This window comes from Leptopilina heterotoma, unplaced genomic scaffold (genome assembly GCF_015476425.1).
Source record: "Leptopilina heterotoma isolate Lh14 unplaced genomic scaffold, ASM1547642v1 Lhet_198, whole genome shotgun sequence".
Classification (NCBI taxonomy): Eukaryota; Metazoa; Arthropoda; class Insecta; order Hymenoptera; family Figitidae; genus Leptopilina; species Leptopilina heterotoma.
This window is the reverse complement of record NW_025110914.1, coordinates 339,634-358,662: the sequence shown is the minus strand read 5'-3', so window position 1 is coordinate 358,662 and position 19,029 is coordinate 339,634. Positions and strand designations below refer to the sequence as shown.

Here is a 19,029-nt window from a genome sequence, read left to right as displayed (position 1 = left end):
AAAATAAAAAATTTGCATTTTTTTTATTTTTTGAATTTTTTGGAAAAATGTCATAACTTTCGTTCAAGTTTATATTTTTTAATCGGATAAGGCTACCCGAGTCGAAATTTAGACCCTACTTAGCCTCTGAAAATGTAGGGCCTATTCAGGTTTAGCAGTCGTAAAGTAGGGTCTGATTTCAATACAATTTTTAAAAACTAGACCCTACTTTGACTCCCAAAACAGGCTGAAATTTGCCAATCTTCCATTTGGAGCAGCAAAGGAGGGTCTACTTCTAAGAAACCTATACCGTACTTTTAAACCTCGTAGACCCTACTTTCATACTCCTAGACCCTACAATTAGAAAAAGAAAAATTTGAAGATTTGCTCAGATTCAATTGAAGCACTAGGGATGAGTAAAAGTGGAATTTTATGTGTTTTATAGCGTCTATATACACGAAGTGTATATAGACGCTATAAAACACATCAGTATTTATGAATTTGGAGTACTTTTTGCATTTGCAGTGTTTCAAGTAATGCATTAAAAAATAATTCTAAATTTTCTTTTAGAATGTAGGGTCTAGGAGTATGAAAGTAGGGTCTACGAGGTTTAAAAGTACGGTATAGGTTTCTTAGAAGTAGACCCTCCTTTGCTTCTCCAAATGGAAGATTGGCAAATTTCCGCCTATTTTGGGAGTCAAAGTAGGGTCTAATTGTATTAGAATTAGACCCTACTTTACTACTCCTAACACTCAATAGACCCTGAAAATTCAGGGTGAAAGTAGGGCTTAAATTTCGACTCGGGTATGATTTTAAGTTACGTTAATACCTAATAGAATGCCAAATTTGACTTAAATTAGTTAAACCGTTTTCAATATTGATGCGCGAACAAAGTTTTACATACAGACAGACAGACAGAAATTTTTTTTTACATTTTTCGAAATCTAATGTCTCAAAACGAAAAAATATATAAAAATTTTCAAGTTTGGAGCAATGTACACACAGAAGTCTGATTTTATTAATATAGATAGATAAACTTATTGTATTTTGTCCTTGTAATTATAATCAACTGTAAAGAAATCTAAAGTGCTAATCAAAAACGTCAAAAGATTGATGATGCTGAAGTATTAAATATAGACATAAGATGTTAATGAAAAATCGTCGAGTTATTATAGAATCGGTTTCAGTGGAGGACGTGGATGACAGAACCTCTTAGTGCAAGAGATCAGTATATAAAAAATGACCGACAATCACTTCAATCGTCGTTTAATAGAAATGAATATAAAGATCGATAACAGTTTTAACGGAAAATTATGACGATAACAACTACAATAATGAAAAAGAATTGTCAACAAAATGCAAAATAGCAAATTGACGCTGCGTAATGTCATCGGATACAATCCGATTAGACTCTAAAACACCAAAAAGTCGTTTAAGAGAAAAATATTTAACACAATTGTCATGCAACAAAATTGACATTTAACAGAATTGTCAATTGTATTAAATGTCAATTCTGTTAAATGTCAACTCTGCCCAGTAAACAAAAACTAATTGAAATAAATTAAAAAGAATTCACAAAGAGTTTCAGTGAATCCCGCTTTGTGACAAATACGAATTGGAGCTATGTTGCAATTTTCCTGAATTATTCGTCAAACTGTATTGAACTTCCAAACCTTCTATTCATATACTAATTCAATGGACAAGTTTTGGGGCCTTTAATTTTTTTTAATTCGTCAGCTCGAATTCAATGCATGCCTTGGTCATTTATTACGAATGCGAATTCGTTTGCACAACTTCAGCCAAATTGAATAATTAAATTCAATCGAATATACAAAGAGCTTGAATGAATCCCGCTTTCTACCAAAAATCTTAATTCATTTCAATCCATTTGAATTAGTTTTTTTTTACTGGGTGGTGCATGTCAATTCTGTTATATGACAATTCTGTTCGATGTCAATTCTATTAAGTGTCAATTCTGTTAAACGTTAATTTTGTTGCATGACAATTATGTTGATGACATTCTGTTAAGTATCAATTCTATTAAACGTTAATTCTGTTGAATCCTAATTCTATTCAATTAAGTTAAATATTTATCTGTTAAAAGACTTTTTGGTTCTTTGTAATTTGTGGAATATTCATGCATCCCGCAATAAATATATAACAATAAAACATTATTGATGCTAAAAAAGAAGCTCTTATTAAGAAAAAAGATGTGAATGTGGCGTAGTCACGGAAGACACCACGTAAAAAACTATGAATGCAGTGATGGGAATATCGACTGCGGTCATTCGTGTCACTCAATGAAAGACTTATAGCAACGTTTTGGGTTAACTAAACTATAGAGAAATTCAGACAATTTCGATTAACATCAAATTTATTTATTTTATTTAAACATTTTAAATGTCATTAAATAGAACTTTTTTTGAAAATAAGCCTCAAGAATAAATTAACCAAAATTATAAAGGATTAATTCTCTAATATACTAATATTACCAAACGGAAGTAAATCTATATTTACTTTACATCAATCTTAAAATATTATGTACAAAATTTAAATTACATGCTTCATAACTTAATATAATTAAAGAGTTTTTTTAAAACATTTTGAACAATGAATATGTACGTGTACACTCTGAAGTACACACATAGTCAGTTGTATATATTTTGGTTTACTATTTTCCAACTACTAATTATTTTCTTATTTTAGAGATTAATAGTGCTTCCAGCCGTGTCCTTTGCTCTGATGGTGAAAAACATGTTTATAAACTGGAACATGCACAGGATATGGTTTTGGAATTGGCACCGGAAAATGTTTTTCCACTGTCACAGCATAAGGCTTTTCCACTATGTAAGGTACCTGAATGGCGCAAAATAATAGTATAATGTATATATAATACAATACTGATAATAACAATAATAGTAATAAAAGAACAAATTTCAAAAAATCAATCTGGCTATAAGTTTGAAATTTATTAATTAAAGAAGTTAAAATAATACCTTTTTTTCAACAATGTAAGGCTCCGGCTTCTCTATTGGTATTTCGATGCGTTTTACGACTTCTACTGGGACTGGATGTGGAACGGGCACCTGAACTTGGTAGGGTTGAGGAATCGGTACTTTTATTTGTTGTGGGACAGCAACTGGTATCGGATGAGGAATTGGAATAGCGTACTTTTTGTAAATTGGTATCTCGACAGGCTTTTGCGTTTCATGATAAGTCGTTGTCCCATGATCACTCTCGTAACTTCCAAATATACCCACCACTAAGGACGCAAATATCTGTAAATATTATTAATTATTTGCAAAATTTCCAGGTAGAAGGTAATATTTGTCATATACCAATGCTACCCAGTTCATCAAAATATTACATTGTGGAAATTGAACCCGGGGATTTTTTTAATTTATCTGAAAATTGACAGATAAAAACACTAAAAGCATATATGTAAACTTTGTCATATTAAAATTCTAGGTGCAATAAAGATTGACAAGAGAACTAATTGAAATTAATCAAATATCCAACCTTACTATTTTTTGCTTCGAAAAAATTTATTAAAATATAATATTTATTCCATTTCTTCAACTCTCATGTCAGTAACGATACTAATTGCAAATTTGAGTGAAAAATTTTTTTTTCGTGGCATTTTGTAAATGACTCAATATTCTTATTAATGCAAAAGTTAAAATAATTCATGTTTTTCTGTGCAATTAATTAATTAATAACGAGTTCAATAATCAGGAGAATTAATTTTTGGTCAAAGGTATGTTCATATTTTTATAACGTAATATAACTTGTTTTGTTTTCATAATAAAAACATATTTTTTAGTTAAAAGAAATAAAATAATAAAGATTTTTTCTCTTTCATGAACTTTTGGAAATTATATTCATAGAGAGAATTATAAATCGTATTATAAATATTTAGTACACTTAAGTTTTGACAATTGTCAAAAAAAAATTAAATCTAAAATTACATTTTATGGAAAAATATACCATAAGTCATCAACTCCATTAACCGGATAGTATAACACCCTTTGCTTAGAAATCATAAAGATATTGTATAGTACATTATGCTCTATTACAAATAATTTTTATTTACAGAAAAAATTAATTTTAAGTCTTACATGGCTTTTGTAAACGGTAGTTTCTCTCTTTTTGGAAAGTGGACGTGTTATTTGACGAAAAATTATTACTTACCAGGACCTTCATGATTGTAGTAAATAGAGACACTATTAGGTTCAAAGAACCTGACTCCACAATAACAACTTTAAATCGATGCTGTATCTTTAATACTTTCAAAGTCACGGTCAAGTATTTATAGTGATGCCACTTTCTCCCTTCTCTTTAATATACAAGTCTAGGTGCTTCACTATGAATCGAATACTTGCACATATTGGATCAGTGTATAATATCATGATAATAATTTAAGAGTAAATCAGTTCTCTGTCTATACACATTCACTAAGCCCCTAGCAAATTTAGACCAAATTGCGTTCTCAACGAAGTGGTAATATTAGTTCAAAACTCTGTTCCTTTATTTTGCATCAATATTTTCACCAATTTCTTCATTAAATTTTTTTGTAGTCTTATTATGAAGACTCAAATCCTTTAAGTCTGCGACACTCACCTCAACTTCTTCACTCCCATAAGACAAATATAAATCTCCTTTAAAAATTTAATATTTTTAAGTATTTTTGAGTTAGTGATGCACAACGAGAATCTGCGTCATTTCATAAAAGAAAAGAGATGAGAACATAATATTCAATTGTTTTCAATTTTTCATTGTTTTTCTCGCGAAACTCTCAGTTTTTCGAGACGAAACTTTTATACTATTCCTTCTTTTTTTCAAGAGGAATTACGCTTTAAGAATATGTAGTCCAAATATTGTTTATTATTACTAATAAAATGTTAATGATTATTACTTGGGATTTTGGGGTTGCTGATTACAATTACGGTGTTGATTTTAAAGAATTCAAAATGTTAGATGAATTTTTCAAAAATAGTATAAATTCACTTTAAGGGGTTATATATGCAGTCACGATTTTCAAAAAATCGATTTTTTTGCATTTTCTGAAAGCTGCAACAGGAGTGGAAGACTCAATATATGGGCCTTGAATAGATGATTCAATGTAAGTTTAAAAAAAAAATTTAACTCAATGTAAACTGTTTATGACGCTTTAAACTCGCTTTTATCAAAACTATTTTTTTCAAGTCGGTGAACACGATTTCTCAAAAACCGCTAAACCGATTTAGCTCTAATTTTCACACAAGCTCAACAACTACTTTTTGCTGTCCTTGATCGTAGGTTTTTTAAATAAAATCATAATTTTAATCAACATTTGAAGACGATTTCTTTTTCATAAAAATGAACTTTTTTTTGGCTTTCATTTTGTCAAAAAGTGATAATTTTTTAATTCCTTCGATCAAAGAGTACATTTTTTCATACACTAACAGAATCTATTTAACTTTTTGATCTCAGATGATTCTATCAATTGTTATCTTGTTCACCACGGGACACTTTTTTTTCAAGGATCTTTGGGAGATAAGCTACAGAGGCAAAAAAAATAATATTTTTACAAATGAAATATTTTTTATTAAACTCTGGGATAATTATAATTAGGCGAAAATATCATTTAAATGTTCAGGAAAGTTTCGCGCTAAACATTTATTTAATCGGGACATTTAAATCTTTACACAACTTTCAATAAACATTGCAATTGAATATTCCGAATATTGCAAGTAAATATTTAATAAATTTTTAGGAAAGTTTCTGTGCTGTGATCTTAAAATTATAGCGACTTCCAAACAGTTTTGGCGGACATGAAACCTTTTGAAAATAGTTCCTTTTTTCATCTAGTAATCACACAAAAATTTTAAGAAAAATAAAAAATGATGTTTTTGAGAAAATAATTTTTTTGATTTTTCGAAAAATGTCCGGCATTTTGTTAATTTTCAAAATTTTTCATATTTTCAAGTTTGCAAAGAAAAAGTATCAAAAATACTACTAAAATCAAGAAAAAAAATTGAAAAATATTAATTTTTGCAAAAACTAGAAAGATTTGAAAATAATTTGTCATCAGCTGTTTAGCTCTAAAATCACGATATGTCCTAAAATTTTCAAACACTCATAGCTCAGAACAAGAAAAATCACCTTTAACATTGATTTAGAATTTTCAACCTATTTGCCCTGCATAAATTGAAATAGAATCAGTCAAAAATCAATTTTTTCAAAAATTAAAAAATTGCTAAAAAAAAAATTTTTTTGAATTTATAAAAATTCTATTTTTTTATTTCTAAGAAATCTTTGAATTTTGTTTGAAAAAATTGTAATTGAAAAATCGAATATGGTGCAAATTATTTCCTTTTTAAAAAGAAACAGAATTTTGTACAAAAAATGTGATTATAAAAAATAAGAATTATGCAAACATTTTTCTTCTTTTTGTAAAACAAAATTATGATTGATAAACAGAAATAATGCAAAATGGATATATATATTTTATATTTGTCATTACCTACAAAGTTCTAATTTTTTATAAAAAAAAGGAAAACAATTTGCAGAATTTCGTTTTCTCAATAATGACAATTTTTTTAACATTAATTACGTTTACTGAAATAGTTATTGTAATTAATACTTTGTATTTGGGCATAAATTTTGTTTTCTGTCCGTTTAAATTAAAATAAATAATAAATAAAACAAATAAATTTTTTTTAAATGTTAATAAACATTTTCTTGAATATTGTAAAAATAAAATTATTTTTGAAGTTTTCCCTGCAGCAATATGGCTGCCAAATTTGCGCATGCGCATCGTTCAGCTTTCTGTTTTGTATTGACGGGGATCAAGAAGACTATATACAGGAGGAACAACTCGAGTATTTCCGATGGTCCCGATTTTAACGGACGATTGGGTGTACTACCCCGAGGCGCACTAGTCTTCTGCACACCTCAACACATGCATAACTGTGTATATTTTATATATATTCCATCTGACAGCTGTAACAGCTGCAAGTTTTTATTATCCCCTCATATTGAATAATAAGTGTAAATATTAAGTGAACTTAATATTTTTAATACAGAAATTTCTAATAAAAGTGAGAAGTGTATTTAACACTAGTGTTTTTAATTATGATTCGTATTGATGAAGAGTGTTAATTTAAATAATAAAAGTTGTAATGGGATTTTCATAACCATTTTTTATCTTACAATAAAAAAAGGGTATGTTATATTATAAATTATTATCTATCCTATTGTAATATATAATTTATTATATATTTATTATTGCTGCAATTATATTTATTTCTGTTATAGCATTGTATTTGAGGTTAACCATAACCTCCAAAGAGGAATTTTTCCAACTGAACTAAGTTTTCGGATTTAACGCTCTACGATATTTCAAAGATTTTAAAAGAGATTTATAAATTATAAAAACTAATAAAGATGAAATCAAGCAAAAATATTTCAGAAGATACAAACTCTTTTATGGCATTTCATTTAGTGTTTTCAAAATCAACTGTCACAGAACTTGCACATAACCAAGAAAATTGTAAACAAAACAAACACACATTATTTAAAGATACACAGATAGAGTTTATACAGTTATGCATGTGTTGCGATGTGCAGAAGACTAGTGCGCCTCGGGGTAGTACGCCCAGTCGTCCGTTAAAAACGGGACCACTGCTCTCTATGAACAAGCAGGCGAGTTGGTTCTCCTGTATATAGTCTTCTTGACGGGGATATAGCAAAGTAGCTCTTTAACCTATAACTTGAATAAATAATTAAATATTAATTACCAAACAATAAAAAGTGATTAAAAGGCTATTAAACGATTACAATTGATGAAATCATTATTTCCTCTGGTATTGTGCCAATTTTACACTCGTTAAAAATTACATTTATGAAAGTGTCTTTACATTATTTTGACACTGTACCATGAATAATTATTTTGTTTATTCGGGTGACAAAAACAATGCAGAACAATTAGAAAATGTTAACCCTACATTGTATAAAAAACTTGATGAGAGGAAAGTGACAGCTGATGATGAAAATGAAGACGTTGTCGACGAATTCGACTCACGTGAAGTTTTCGGTATGAATAATTCAGCTACTTTTTTTTAAATAAAAATTACATTGTCGTTTATGTGTACTATACAGTTCCATAAATAATTTTTTAAACTATTACCTATTTACAATTTTTTTTACTTTTGCATTTAATTATTATTGAATTAAAAATTTGTTAAATTATTTTGTTATTCAAAATTTTATTTTGATTTGCTAATTAATTAATAATAATTACAAATTTTAATTAGAAATAGAGCTGCCAGATTTTTTGTGAGAATTTAATTATTTTCAATACAATTTTAACTAAATTTTCTCGAGAGAATACAATTATTTAAAATTTTTTAATATAACCCTTTCAAATGACTTTAATTATTTTCAAATTTCTTGATAACAACTTTGCAAGAATTCAGTAATTTTCAGTGCATTAATTTTAAAATTTAAAACATTTAAAAAGAAATATTATTTTTAAAAAAGTTATTTAGCTAAGCAAACAAAAACTATGTAACTGCAAAGTGCGAACATATTCAAACACATTAATTTTTTTCTTTAAAATTGTTTGTGAATTTTAATGTCATTATATTTTAGAAAAAATTATAACCAAAATCTGAAGAAATTTTTTTGACTAGTATAAAGATTTCTGAAGATAAATTAACTAATAAAATAAATAAATAAAAAGTCTTATCTGTATTGTTATTATAAATTTTCTCGTTGCCCACAGACATCGTCAGGAACATAAACGATCCGGAACATCCTTTAACTCTCGAGGAATTAAAAGTCGTCGAAGAGGATCTTATTGAAGTAAGAGAACATAATATCAGGCCTCGGATATTCTGACTTTTTCGACTTTTTTCGACTATTTTCAAAAATTGCGACTTTCTCGACTTTTCTTCCAAATATTGCTACAAAATACCATATTTTTAGTATAAATTGCAATTAATTTCGATTTTTAAGGTGTGAAAAATAACTATATAGACAAATCTTTCAAAAATTATTTATGAATAAATTTTCTTATTAAATTTTCAAAATATACAATTAAAAAGATTTGGAATAATTGAAATTTTGTAAAATTTAATTTAAATAATTGATTTTTTTCAATTATTACAATTTTTGAAAATCAACTTTTGAAGAAGTTTAATTGCAAATTTTTTGAAAATAATTAAATTTTCAAAAAATTTAATGAAGAATCATCAATATTTTTAAAAACATAATTACGAAAATTCAAATACACAGGTACAAAAAATAATACAAACATTTAAAATTTTTCAAGATTATTTTTAACATTTTGGAGAAAACAATCATTGTGAAAATTTTTAATTAAAATTCTAAAAAAATGGCTTAGATTTTTTTAAATTTATACAAAAATTCTTTTAAGAAATTCAATTATTTTCGAATAAATTACATTAGAATATTTAAAAAAAAAGATTTCTTAGAATTGCAGGCCTCGGATATTGTGATTTTTTCGACTTTTTCGACTATTTTTAAATAATGCGACTTTTATCGACTTATATTAAAAAACTTTTTTCGATTTTTACGCGCAGTATAAAAAACTGTAGATAAATGTTTCAAAAATTGTTTTTGAAAATTTTTTCTAATTAAATTTTTGAAATATACAATTAAAAAGATTTTGAATAATTGAAATTTAGTAAAATTAATTGAAAATAAATCATTTTTTTCAAGTATTTTATTAAAATTTTTGAAAATTAACTATTATAGATATTTTATTGATAATTTTGGAAATAATTGAATTTTTAAAAATTTTAATGAATAATCTTCAAGTGTAAATTCGTTAAAAAATGAAAATATTAAAATAGTTTTAAGAAAGTAATTATTTATAATTAAAATTCATCAAAAATTTGATTATTTTTTTAATATTATTTAAAAACTCAATTATTTATTTGCTTAATAAATTTTTTTGCAAAATTTAATTATTTTAGGGAATTTTATTAAAATTCGTTGCAAAATTCAATTATTTTCAGGAATTTTAATAAAATTTTTGTCTAAATTCAATTTTCAGGATTTTTTTTAAATTTATTGAAAAATTCAATTATTTTCATGAATTTTAATAAAACTCTTTGGGGCCGTTCATAAACTACGTCACACTATTTTGCCTAATTTTTCCACCCCCCCCCCCCTACCCACGTCACAAATTTTACATGCTTTAGCGCCATTTTTTCTACAGAACGTCACAAAAAATGAATTCCACCCCGCCTCTCTCTAAGGCGTGACGTAGTTTATGGACGGGGCCCCCTTTGCAAAATTCAATTTTTTCTGAAATTTTATTAAAATTCTAATTCATCTATAATTTTAATAAAACTCTTTGCAAGATTCAATTATTTTCAAAAATTTTATTAAAACTTTTGCCAAATTTAATTATTTTAAGGAATTTAATTAAAATTCATTGCAAATTTTAATTATTTTTCAAAAATTTTACTAAATTTAAATTATTTTTTAAAAAGATTTTACCAAATTTAAGTTTAAAAAAAAAATTTTTAATTTTTATGTAATTGTAAAACTATTGCGTCTTTCAAAAATTATTTAGAAATATTTTTAAAAAGTTAATTTTACGAATTTATTTATTAAAATTTTTTGAATATATTCTACCTTAATATCTTTAAAAAGAAAAATGAACGGTTTCAATTATTATAAAAATTGAATTTTTGTATTTAAATAATTGAATTCTTTAGAAGTACTTTCAGAATTTGAAATTTTTTAAATTTTATTTTCGACTTTTTTTGTATTTTTAATCGACTAAAGAGACTTTTTTTATGTTTGAAAGTAGATCCGAGGCTTGTAATATCTGAAAATATATAATAAAAATGTTTAGTTAGCAAACTATTTATTTTTGAAACTATAAATGAAAAATTATCCACAGGTGGACAATAAGAATAATGCAGTTTTAGTAAAATTCACACCAACAATTCCTCACTGTAGTATGGCCACGTTAATCGGCCTTTCAATAAGAGTTCAACTTTTACGGGCATTACCAGCAAGATTTAAAGTCACAGTTGAAATTACACCTGGAACACACGCTTCCGAATTGGCAATAAATAAACAACTCGCCGATAAGGAACGTGTTGCAGCTGCCCTCGAAAATAATCATCTCCTCGAAGTAATTAATCAGTGTATACGAGTAGAATTATAAGTAAACTTTTCCTCTAAACTATTCCAAGTTCAAAAGGCTTAAAATGTATACTTTTAAAAAAATTTTAAATGTGTTGTTAAAAATATAATAAATCAAATGTTATTTTAATAATTCTTTTTTCTAATTTATACATTATTTATCATATATAAATACAATTTCAACACGCAATACGATTTTCACAAATTTATTTACATTTAACGTTTCATTTTCTTTTGTTCAGGAACTTTAGTCTGTTGCCTTTTGTATTTAGTTTTTTCCATATTTTGAAGATAAATTCTCTCATTGAATTGTTGTGTAACTTTCATGTTTTCCACGTCTAAAAAAATATTTAATTCAAAGAAAAGTATTGCCATTATCATTCTAATTAATATTATCTAAAACTTTCAGAAAAATATTAAATAGTCTTACACAATGTTAAGAGAGTAAATTGAAACTTACTGCTGTGAAGACTTTCTAGAAAATTTCCAGGTGACACCACATTTTTTTCAGTATTTTCAAAACTCGGAAGACCATAATAGTTTTTAACAGAAGGAATTTTTAACACGTGATGTTGTAAAAGTGTAACAGAATTTGTCGTCACCCAGTACACAAGAGTACTCTAAAAATATAAGACATTCGTTTAAAAAAATTGCAAAAATGTTTATATAATCTTCGAATATAAATAGGGAAAAGTTTTATAATTTAAAGAAACAATGAAAATAATTTATTAAACACAACAAAAAATAAATTAAATTATATAAAGAATCCGACAAACAATCGGAACAATATTTTAAAAGAAAAAGAGAAATTAAATTTTAAATTCATTTTTGTGAAAGGGCAAAAATATTAATTTTCAAATGACATTTGAGAAATATTCATGCGCCCCATTGCTTACGATTAACATTAAAATTATAAATATATTTACACACCGCTGGGAATGACTTAATGAAGAAGAGAATGCCAATAGGCATAACAAATATAAACAATTTTTTCGTTATTTTATCCATTGGCATTGTATTTAAAGAACTTTTCAATAGCAGTGTTAGCGTTGCACAGCTCATTAAAGGCAATATATAATAAGGATCGTTAACGCAAAGATTTGTGAACCAGAATATACCCCCTTCCTCCATACTTTTCAAAGGAACTTTTGCCATTCCTTGAAGAGCTAAAAATACTGACAAAGCAAGTGATCCCTGAAAATCGTAAACAATTATTTAGCATTATTGACTTAAAAAAAAGAAAATTGTCGAATTGATTAAATTTATTATTTTCTGAACTTACTTGTATGACTGATGGAACAAAAGGTTTAAAAGGAATAAGTTCTTTACCGTTCACCGCACGGTGTAATTCAATTGCGTATCGTTCAACTAAAAGAAAAATTAATACAGGCCTCGTATCTACTTTAAGGTTAAAAAAAAGTCGCTTTAGTCAATTGAAAATACAAAAAAAAGTCGAAAAATTTTATTTTCTACTCCCCTCACCTTTCGCTGATTTCTAAATTCAATTATTCAAAACTTAAATAATTTTATTAAATATATTAACGAACCTGTCGCGTTAATATTCAAATAATTAAATATTTAAATACCTATTTGTTTTTCCACAAAAAAAAAATTTGCAAAATTTCAATTTAAAACTTTCTGAAATTTAATAATTTTTAAAAAATTAAAAGTCTAATCTTTCTAAAATTCAGTTATTTTCAACAACTTTCAAACTAAATTTCATCTCTAAATCAATTAAAGGCCTCGGATCGACTTTAAGGTGCAAAAAAAGTCGCTTTAGTCAATTTAAAATAGAAAAAAAGTCGAAACAGTCGTTTATTTAATTCAGTGTCGTCACAAAACTTTAATTTTTTATTCTTCTGATCTTTTTAATAATAGATAATTTTTAGAAGCTAATTTTCATTTTTTAATTTACACTTGAAGGTTTTTCTTTTAAAAATTGTGAGAATTCAATTATTTTCAAAATTCTGAATTAAAATTCTTCAAAAGTTGATTTTCAAAATTTATAATAAAAAATACTGGAAAGAAATCAATGATTTTCAATTAAATTAAAAAAAATTTCAATTATTCAAAATCTTTTTAATAATGGTATATTTCGAAAATTTAATTACACTGACAGGGTTGCCACAGGTCAGGGAAATCAGGGAAAAGTCAGGGATTTTTACTAAAAGTACTGGAAAAAATTGAATTTTTAAAATTCATGAGAAAACTCTGAATTTTTTTCTTTTTTGCCTCGTAAATTATGAAATTACCTCGAATTTTAATACAAAACCTTCAATTTTTTCAATTTCTGACAATAATTTTTTTTTAAATAACTTAATTTTTCAAAAACGATCATAAAATTATGACTTACAAATTATTTTATAAATAATTTTTACAATTTTCATAAATACTAAATTGATAGAAGAATTTCAGTTAAAAATACAGAAAAAAATTGGATTTTGGAAAAGTTACAAATGAGTACAGAAATTCAATTATTTTCAAAAGTTACAAAAATTCTTCGCAAAATTTCAATTATGTTCAAAAATTAAAAAAAAATTCTCGTCAAAATTTCAATTATCTTTATAAATAATAAAATTCTTCATCGAAATTCAATTATTTTTAAAACTTTTAATAAAATTCTTGTCAAAATTCCACAGGAATTCAATTATTCAATATTTAATAAATTTCTTTGAAATAATTCAATTATTTTCATATAAGTAATAAAATTTTCACAGGAATTCAATTATTTAAAATACAAAATTTCATAAAATTTTTCGAAACATCAATTATATAAAAAGATTTTTATAAAATATTTTCATGAATTCAATTATTTTTATAAATAATAAAATTTTTCACCGAAATTCAATTACTTTTATAAACTTGAATAAAATTCGTTGGAAGAATTAAATTATTTTCAAAATAATAAAATTCTTCGCAGAAATTCAATTATGTTCAAAAATTAAAAAAGAAATATTGTCAAAATTTCAATTATCTTTATAAATAATAAAATTCTTCATCGAAATTCAATTATATTTAAGAATTTTAATAAAATTCTTGTCAAAATTTCGTAGGAATTCAATTATTCAATTTTTAATAAATCAATTCAAAATAATTCCATTATTTCCATAAGTAATACAATTTTCACAGGAATTCAATTAGTTAAAATATAATTAATTTCATAAAAATTTTCGAAAATTATCAATTATTTAAAAATATTTTTATAAAATTCGTCGCAAGAATTTAATTATTTAAAAAAATTTAACATAGTTCTTTTTAAGAATTCAATTATTTTTATAAATAATAAAATTCTTCACCAAAATTCAATTATTTTTACAAACTTGAATAAAATTCGTTGTAAGAATTCAATTATTTATATAAATAATAAAAATTTTTCTCCAACATTCAATTATTTTATGAAAATTTTAATTATTTATTTAATTATTATTATTTTTATGAATTATTTTTTATACAATATTTTAATCAAATTCCTCGATAAATGAAATTATTCTTAAAAATTTTATTAAAATTTGTCAAACGAATTCAATTATTTAAAATTTTATTGATAAAATTCTTTATGAGAATTCAATTTTAACCATCATTCAATTATTCAATAAATTATTTATTTTTTAATTTAAATAATTGAATTTTTTTAGAATTTTCTAATAAAAGTTGATTTAAAAATGAATTACCGAATAATCGATTTATTATTTAAGAAAATAATTGAATTCTTGCAAAACGAATTTTATTACATTTTTTTAAATAATTCAATTTTTTTGTGAAATTGTACTTCTTGTAAAAATAATTGAATTCTTGCGAAGAATTTTTGTAAATAATTAATCATGTTTTGTAATAATATTCTTATAAGTTGTTGAATTTCAAAATGGTTTAAATTTGAATATTTTGAAGAATTTTAATTCCTACCGAAAAATAATAATGATTTAATATTTATTTAAGAAAGAAGTTATTGATGTTTTTAAATAATTTTACAATTAAAGAAGTTTGTAAATAAATGTAATAGAACATTTTTTTTGAGTATCTAATAATTTTGAGAGTGAATCAGAATATTCTTTAGGGTCAGGGAAAAAGTGAAATTTTTTTCTGGAAATCAGGGAAAAGTCAGGGAAAAATAAAATAAAAATATTTGTGGCAACCCTGACTGAAACCTCCGAACTTTAGACGAAATAAGTTACATTTTATACTAAAAATGCGATATTTTGTTGCAATATTTGGAAAAAAAATAAAAAAGGCGCATTTTTTGAACATAGAAAAAGTCATAAAATCCGAGGCCTGTTAATATAATTAAACGAATAAGAAAATATTATTCTATAAAATCACCTGCTTCTTTATCTCCTGCTTTCCGAGCTCTCGTTATTTTATCTTGTATATTTAGAATTTCGGGCAGATATTTAGATAACTCTGCTGTCGCTTTTTGTGCCTTTATCACCAGTGGAAAACACGCTAATCGCACAACAACAGTGACTGAAATAATAATAATTTTTTTTTATTTAAGAACTCGATAAAAGAGTTATTATATTATAATTTTTTTTTAATGAAACTTGACATATTTATTTCTTAAGATTAATAAGTATAAATTAATAATTATTAATTATTAATTATTAATAGTAAGTCAAAATACAATCAATGAATTTGTTTGAACGAAAAAATATAATTTGAAAATTTACGTGCGATTATAGATGCCCACCAAGGAATTTCTAAAGTTGAGTGTAAAAATTCTAATGTATTTTGTACACAACCCACAGGTGTCCAGTAACTTCCTAGACCAGCACTTGCAATTTCACTAATTTTTTCAGCCACTTCAGGTTCAATAATCGTTTCAGGCACTGCAATAATTATTTTTCAAGTCAGTAATTAATATTTTGTAAAACATAATTTTATTAAATAATAATGTCTCTTATTCTCACTTGGTGCTTCGGGTATAAAACCAAAAGTGTCAACAATCTCTTTTTTACTTGCATGACGAATGAAATTTAATTCCACATTTGTTTTAGACTTGAAAATATTTGGCGCCGGTAATATTCGTGTTCGGCAAATTAAATGTAAAGATCGATTTGTAGTTTTGTTCTGAAACTGAAAAAATTTGTTAATATTCTTGTGTTAATAATTATTGTAGAAAATGAAACAATTCCAGGCCTTGGATCGACTTCAAGGCGCAAAAAAACCCTTTTTAGTCGATTCAAAGTACGAAAATAAAATTCAAGAAAATCGTTTATTTTATTTTAGATTATAATTAAAATTTGATTTTCTATTTCTCTGACATTTTTCTGATTTCTGTACAAATTTTTAATTTTTCCTCTTATTATAACATCAATTCTAAAATTGTAAACTTGAATTATTTAAAGAATATTTTCATATCTTTTCATTTTTTTCTACAAAAAAAATATGATTATTCTTAAAAATTGTTTTGAAATTCTTTTAAATATAAAATTTGTTTGAAAAAAATTTCACAAAATTTCCAATGGTTTAAAAAATTTTTAATTGTTTTCAAAAATCTTCTTTAAAAATCGTTTTATTCTGGTAATCTATTCGCAGTTATGTAGTTGTTCTTGTCTGCTTTTTTGTTTCTTAAGTTTTTTTAATAATTTTTCTTCTAAAATAAGATTTCAAATTTAAAAATTAATACATTCAAAATAAATGAACTCTTATTAATAATTTTATCAAAAAATGTGTTAAATAATTCAATTCTTTCGAGAAATGTTATTAAAATTGCATTGAAAATAATTGAATTACTGCGAAGAATTTTATTTTTAATTTATGACAAATATTACAATTTTTTTCAAAAATTTTATGAGAGTTTTCAAAAATAATTAATTAAAAGAATTTCTTTAAATTTGTTGAAAATAATGTCGATTTTTTAATAGTGTTAAATAATAATTGTATGAAAAATATGATTATTAAATTTGTTTTAAATTTTTTTTTAAATAATTGTGTTCTTCCCAGTATTTTATTAAAATTTTTGAAAATATTTGAATTCTTTGGAAAAATTGTACAATTCTCAGGAAAGAGTAAATTAAATTTTTATAAAATATTTGAATTTTTATAAAAAAAAATGTATCAAAACTTTTGAATTAATAATTATATTCAACAAATTTTAATTAAAATTTTCCAAAAACCTAATTTTTTTCAGAATTTCTAAATTCAGTAAGTAATCGAAAACTTCTATAATTTTGTTTAATGAATATTTTAATATTTACTATTAACTAAAATTCTTTAAAAGTATAACAATTTTAAATAAATATTCAAAAATATTATTAAACTTCTACATCGATATAAATTTTTTCACGAAAACCTTTTTGAAATTTAATTATTTTTAAAAATAGTCGTTAAAAAAGTGAATGTGTTTTATTCACCTGTCTTCCAAAAATCGACTAAAAGAAAATACTCTTTAATTAAAATATTTTTAAAAATGATAATTTTAAATTCTCCAAAATTAAATTCTTTTCTAGAACTGGTAACTAAAACTTTTCTCTAAATTAATTATTTTAAATAATTTTTAAGAAGATTTTTTGAAAAACATTGTATTATTAAAAAAAATAAAATTCACTCAAAATACAGTCTAAAATTCAATTGTTTTTAATTCAATTTTACGAAATTTCAATTACTCCAAAGTTTTTCAATTAAATCCATTCAAAAATTCAATTGATTTAAAAAAAGAATTTGAAGTGAAATTTGTCTTTAGAATTTTTATAATTTAAATTATTCAAAATTCGAATTTCCAAAAATTTCAATTTTAGACTATTTAAAATTTAATTTTTTCTAATTTCCATCTATAATTCTTACAATTTTCAATTATTTTCAAAGAAAATTAAGACATTATTTTTGTTTTCAAAACGTTTTTAAAAATTATTACTTAAGTATATAGATTCAAATAAATGGTTCCTACAATTTTTCCCCAAATTAAATTGGAAGTAATCATTTTTTAAAAACCATATTGATTATTTATTATTTTTATTTTCCAATTTTTACTAATTTTATATATTTATTTTTTTTAGTTGATTATTATTTATTATTATAATTATTATCTACTTATTTTCTTTGAGAGCTTTTATTTTTTTTCTTTATAATGTAAACGGCGGAATCTCCTGCTACAAAAATGTATTTTTTATAAAGCAGAATAAAATTGATTGATACTTATTTTCTTCCTAACTATTAATTTAATGTAATCCTAACTTCAAATATTTAATTATTTCTTTGGATTTTTTCAATTTTTGCGTTTTACTTTACTTTATTAATTTTTAACTTTCATTATTATAATTTTTCTGACTCTTAAATTATTCTTTATACCTAATTACCTATTTTAATTTTCTATATTTTTTCATAGTCTCTCTGAATTTTTTTTTCTAAATTTAACAGTGACAGGACGTTCTGTGAGGTCTTTAAATTATTAAATTTATGTTTATCTCGACTTTTTTAAAAAATGGATTTATCAGCTTTTGAAAACTTGCTCCTCAAATATATTTGAATCATTGTTCGAATGTTTTCGTTTTATTTACCTTGTTTTATAAAAAGCCTCGTACGTTAAAGATTAACAAACTAATTAATAATAACAAAATTCAAACTTAATTTCTTAAAATTGTGAATTGTCAGTCAATTCAACAATTTTGTAAATACCGTGTGAATTTGTTGTTGTTTTAAAATATAATTTACCTTGATAAAAGATTGTGATTTAGTAACATTTTGAGCAGCAACACTGAATGACATTCGTGACAACATTTTGTAAAGACAACAATTAATTAACAAAAAATTGTTAAATAATTAAAGAAAAAATTTCATGTATAGGTTAGAATATACATCTCCAGCACCAGCATGGTATTACACACCATGTAAAAGATTTTTTTACACACATTTACTACAGATGGCGCTGTAAACAATTTTAGCAGA

The 19,029-nt window shown here is 24.3% G+C and overlaps 3 protein-coding genes across 3 annotated transcripts; 1 reads left to right on the top strand and 2 right to left on the bottom strand.

The window, feature by feature from the left end:
* Positions 1–2,403: 2,403 nt before the first annotated feature.
* LOC122501028 (MAGE-like protein 2) lies at positions 2,404–4,326 on the bottom strand. Its single transcript, XM_043610242.1, has 3 exons — positions 4,171–4,326; positions 2,976–3,257; positions 2,404–2,835 (listed from the first exon to the last, which is right to left on the bottom strand). The coding sequence occupies exons 1-3, from the start codon at positions 4,180–4,182 to the stop codon at positions 2,689–2,691; spliced, it is 441 nt and encodes a 146-aa protein (XP_043466177.1). The 5' UTR covers positions 4,183–4,326; the 3' UTR covers positions 2,404–2,688.
* Positions 4,327–6,911: 2,585 nt separating this feature from the next.
* On the top strand, positions 6,912–11,281 carry LOC122501026 (MIP18 family protein galla-2). Its single transcript, XM_043610239.1, has 4 exons — positions 6,912–7,185; positions 7,279–8,056; positions 8,747–8,826; positions 10,901–11,281. The coding sequence occupies exons 2-4, from the start codon at positions 7,900–7,902 to the stop codon at positions 11,168–11,170; spliced, it is 507 nt and encodes a 168-aa protein (XP_043466174.1). The 5' UTR covers positions 6,912–7,185; positions 7,279–7,899; the 3' UTR covers positions 11,171–11,281.
* Positions 11,256–18,978, bottom strand: LOC122501025 (mitochondrial inner membrane protein OXA1L-like). Its single transcript, XM_043610238.1, has 8 exons — positions 18,796–18,978; positions 16,053–16,218; positions 15,813–15,971; positions 15,466–15,609; positions 12,431–12,516; positions 12,079–12,342; positions 11,609–11,768; positions 11,256–11,486 (listed from the first exon to the last, which is right to left on the bottom strand). The coding sequence occupies exons 1-8, from the start codon at positions 18,859–18,861 to the stop codon at positions 11,365–11,367; spliced, it is 1,167 nt and encodes a 388-aa protein (XP_043466173.1). The 5' UTR covers positions 18,862–18,978; the 3' UTR covers positions 11,256–11,364.
* Positions 18,979–19,029: the final 51 nt, after the last annotated feature.

Bases quoted from the DNA above. Each gene is read 5' to 3' on its own strand.
- LOC122501026 (XM_043610239.1), top strand. From the start codon at position 7,900: ATGAATAATTATTTTGTTTATTCGGGTGACAAAAACAATGCAGAACAA. The intron at 8,057-8,746 runs GTATGAATAATT...CGTTGCCCACAG, and splicing joins CGACTCACGTGAAGTTTTCG to ACATCGTCAGGAACATAAAC. The intron at 8,827-10,900 runs GTAAGAGAACAT...AATTATCCACAG, and splicing joins TCGAAGAGGATCTTATTGAA to GTGGACAATAAGAATAATGC.
- LOC122501025 (XM_043610238.1), bottom strand. From the start codon at position 18,861: ATGTTGTCACGAATGTCATTCAGTGTTGCTGCTCAAAATGTTACTAAA. The intron at 11,769-12,078 runs GTGTGTAAATAT...TTATATTTTTAG, and splicing joins TCATTAAGTCATTCCCAGCG to AGTACTCTTGTGTACTGGGT. The intron at 11,487-11,608 runs GTAAGTTTCAAT...ATATTTTTTTAG, and splicing joins TCTAGAAAGTCTTCACAGCA to ACGTGGAAAACATGAAAGTT.
- LOC122501028 (XM_043610242.1), bottom strand. The intron at 2,836-2,975 runs GTATTATTTTAA...TGCGCCATTCAG, and splicing joins CTTACATTGTTGAAAAAAAG to GTACCTTACATAGTGGAAAA.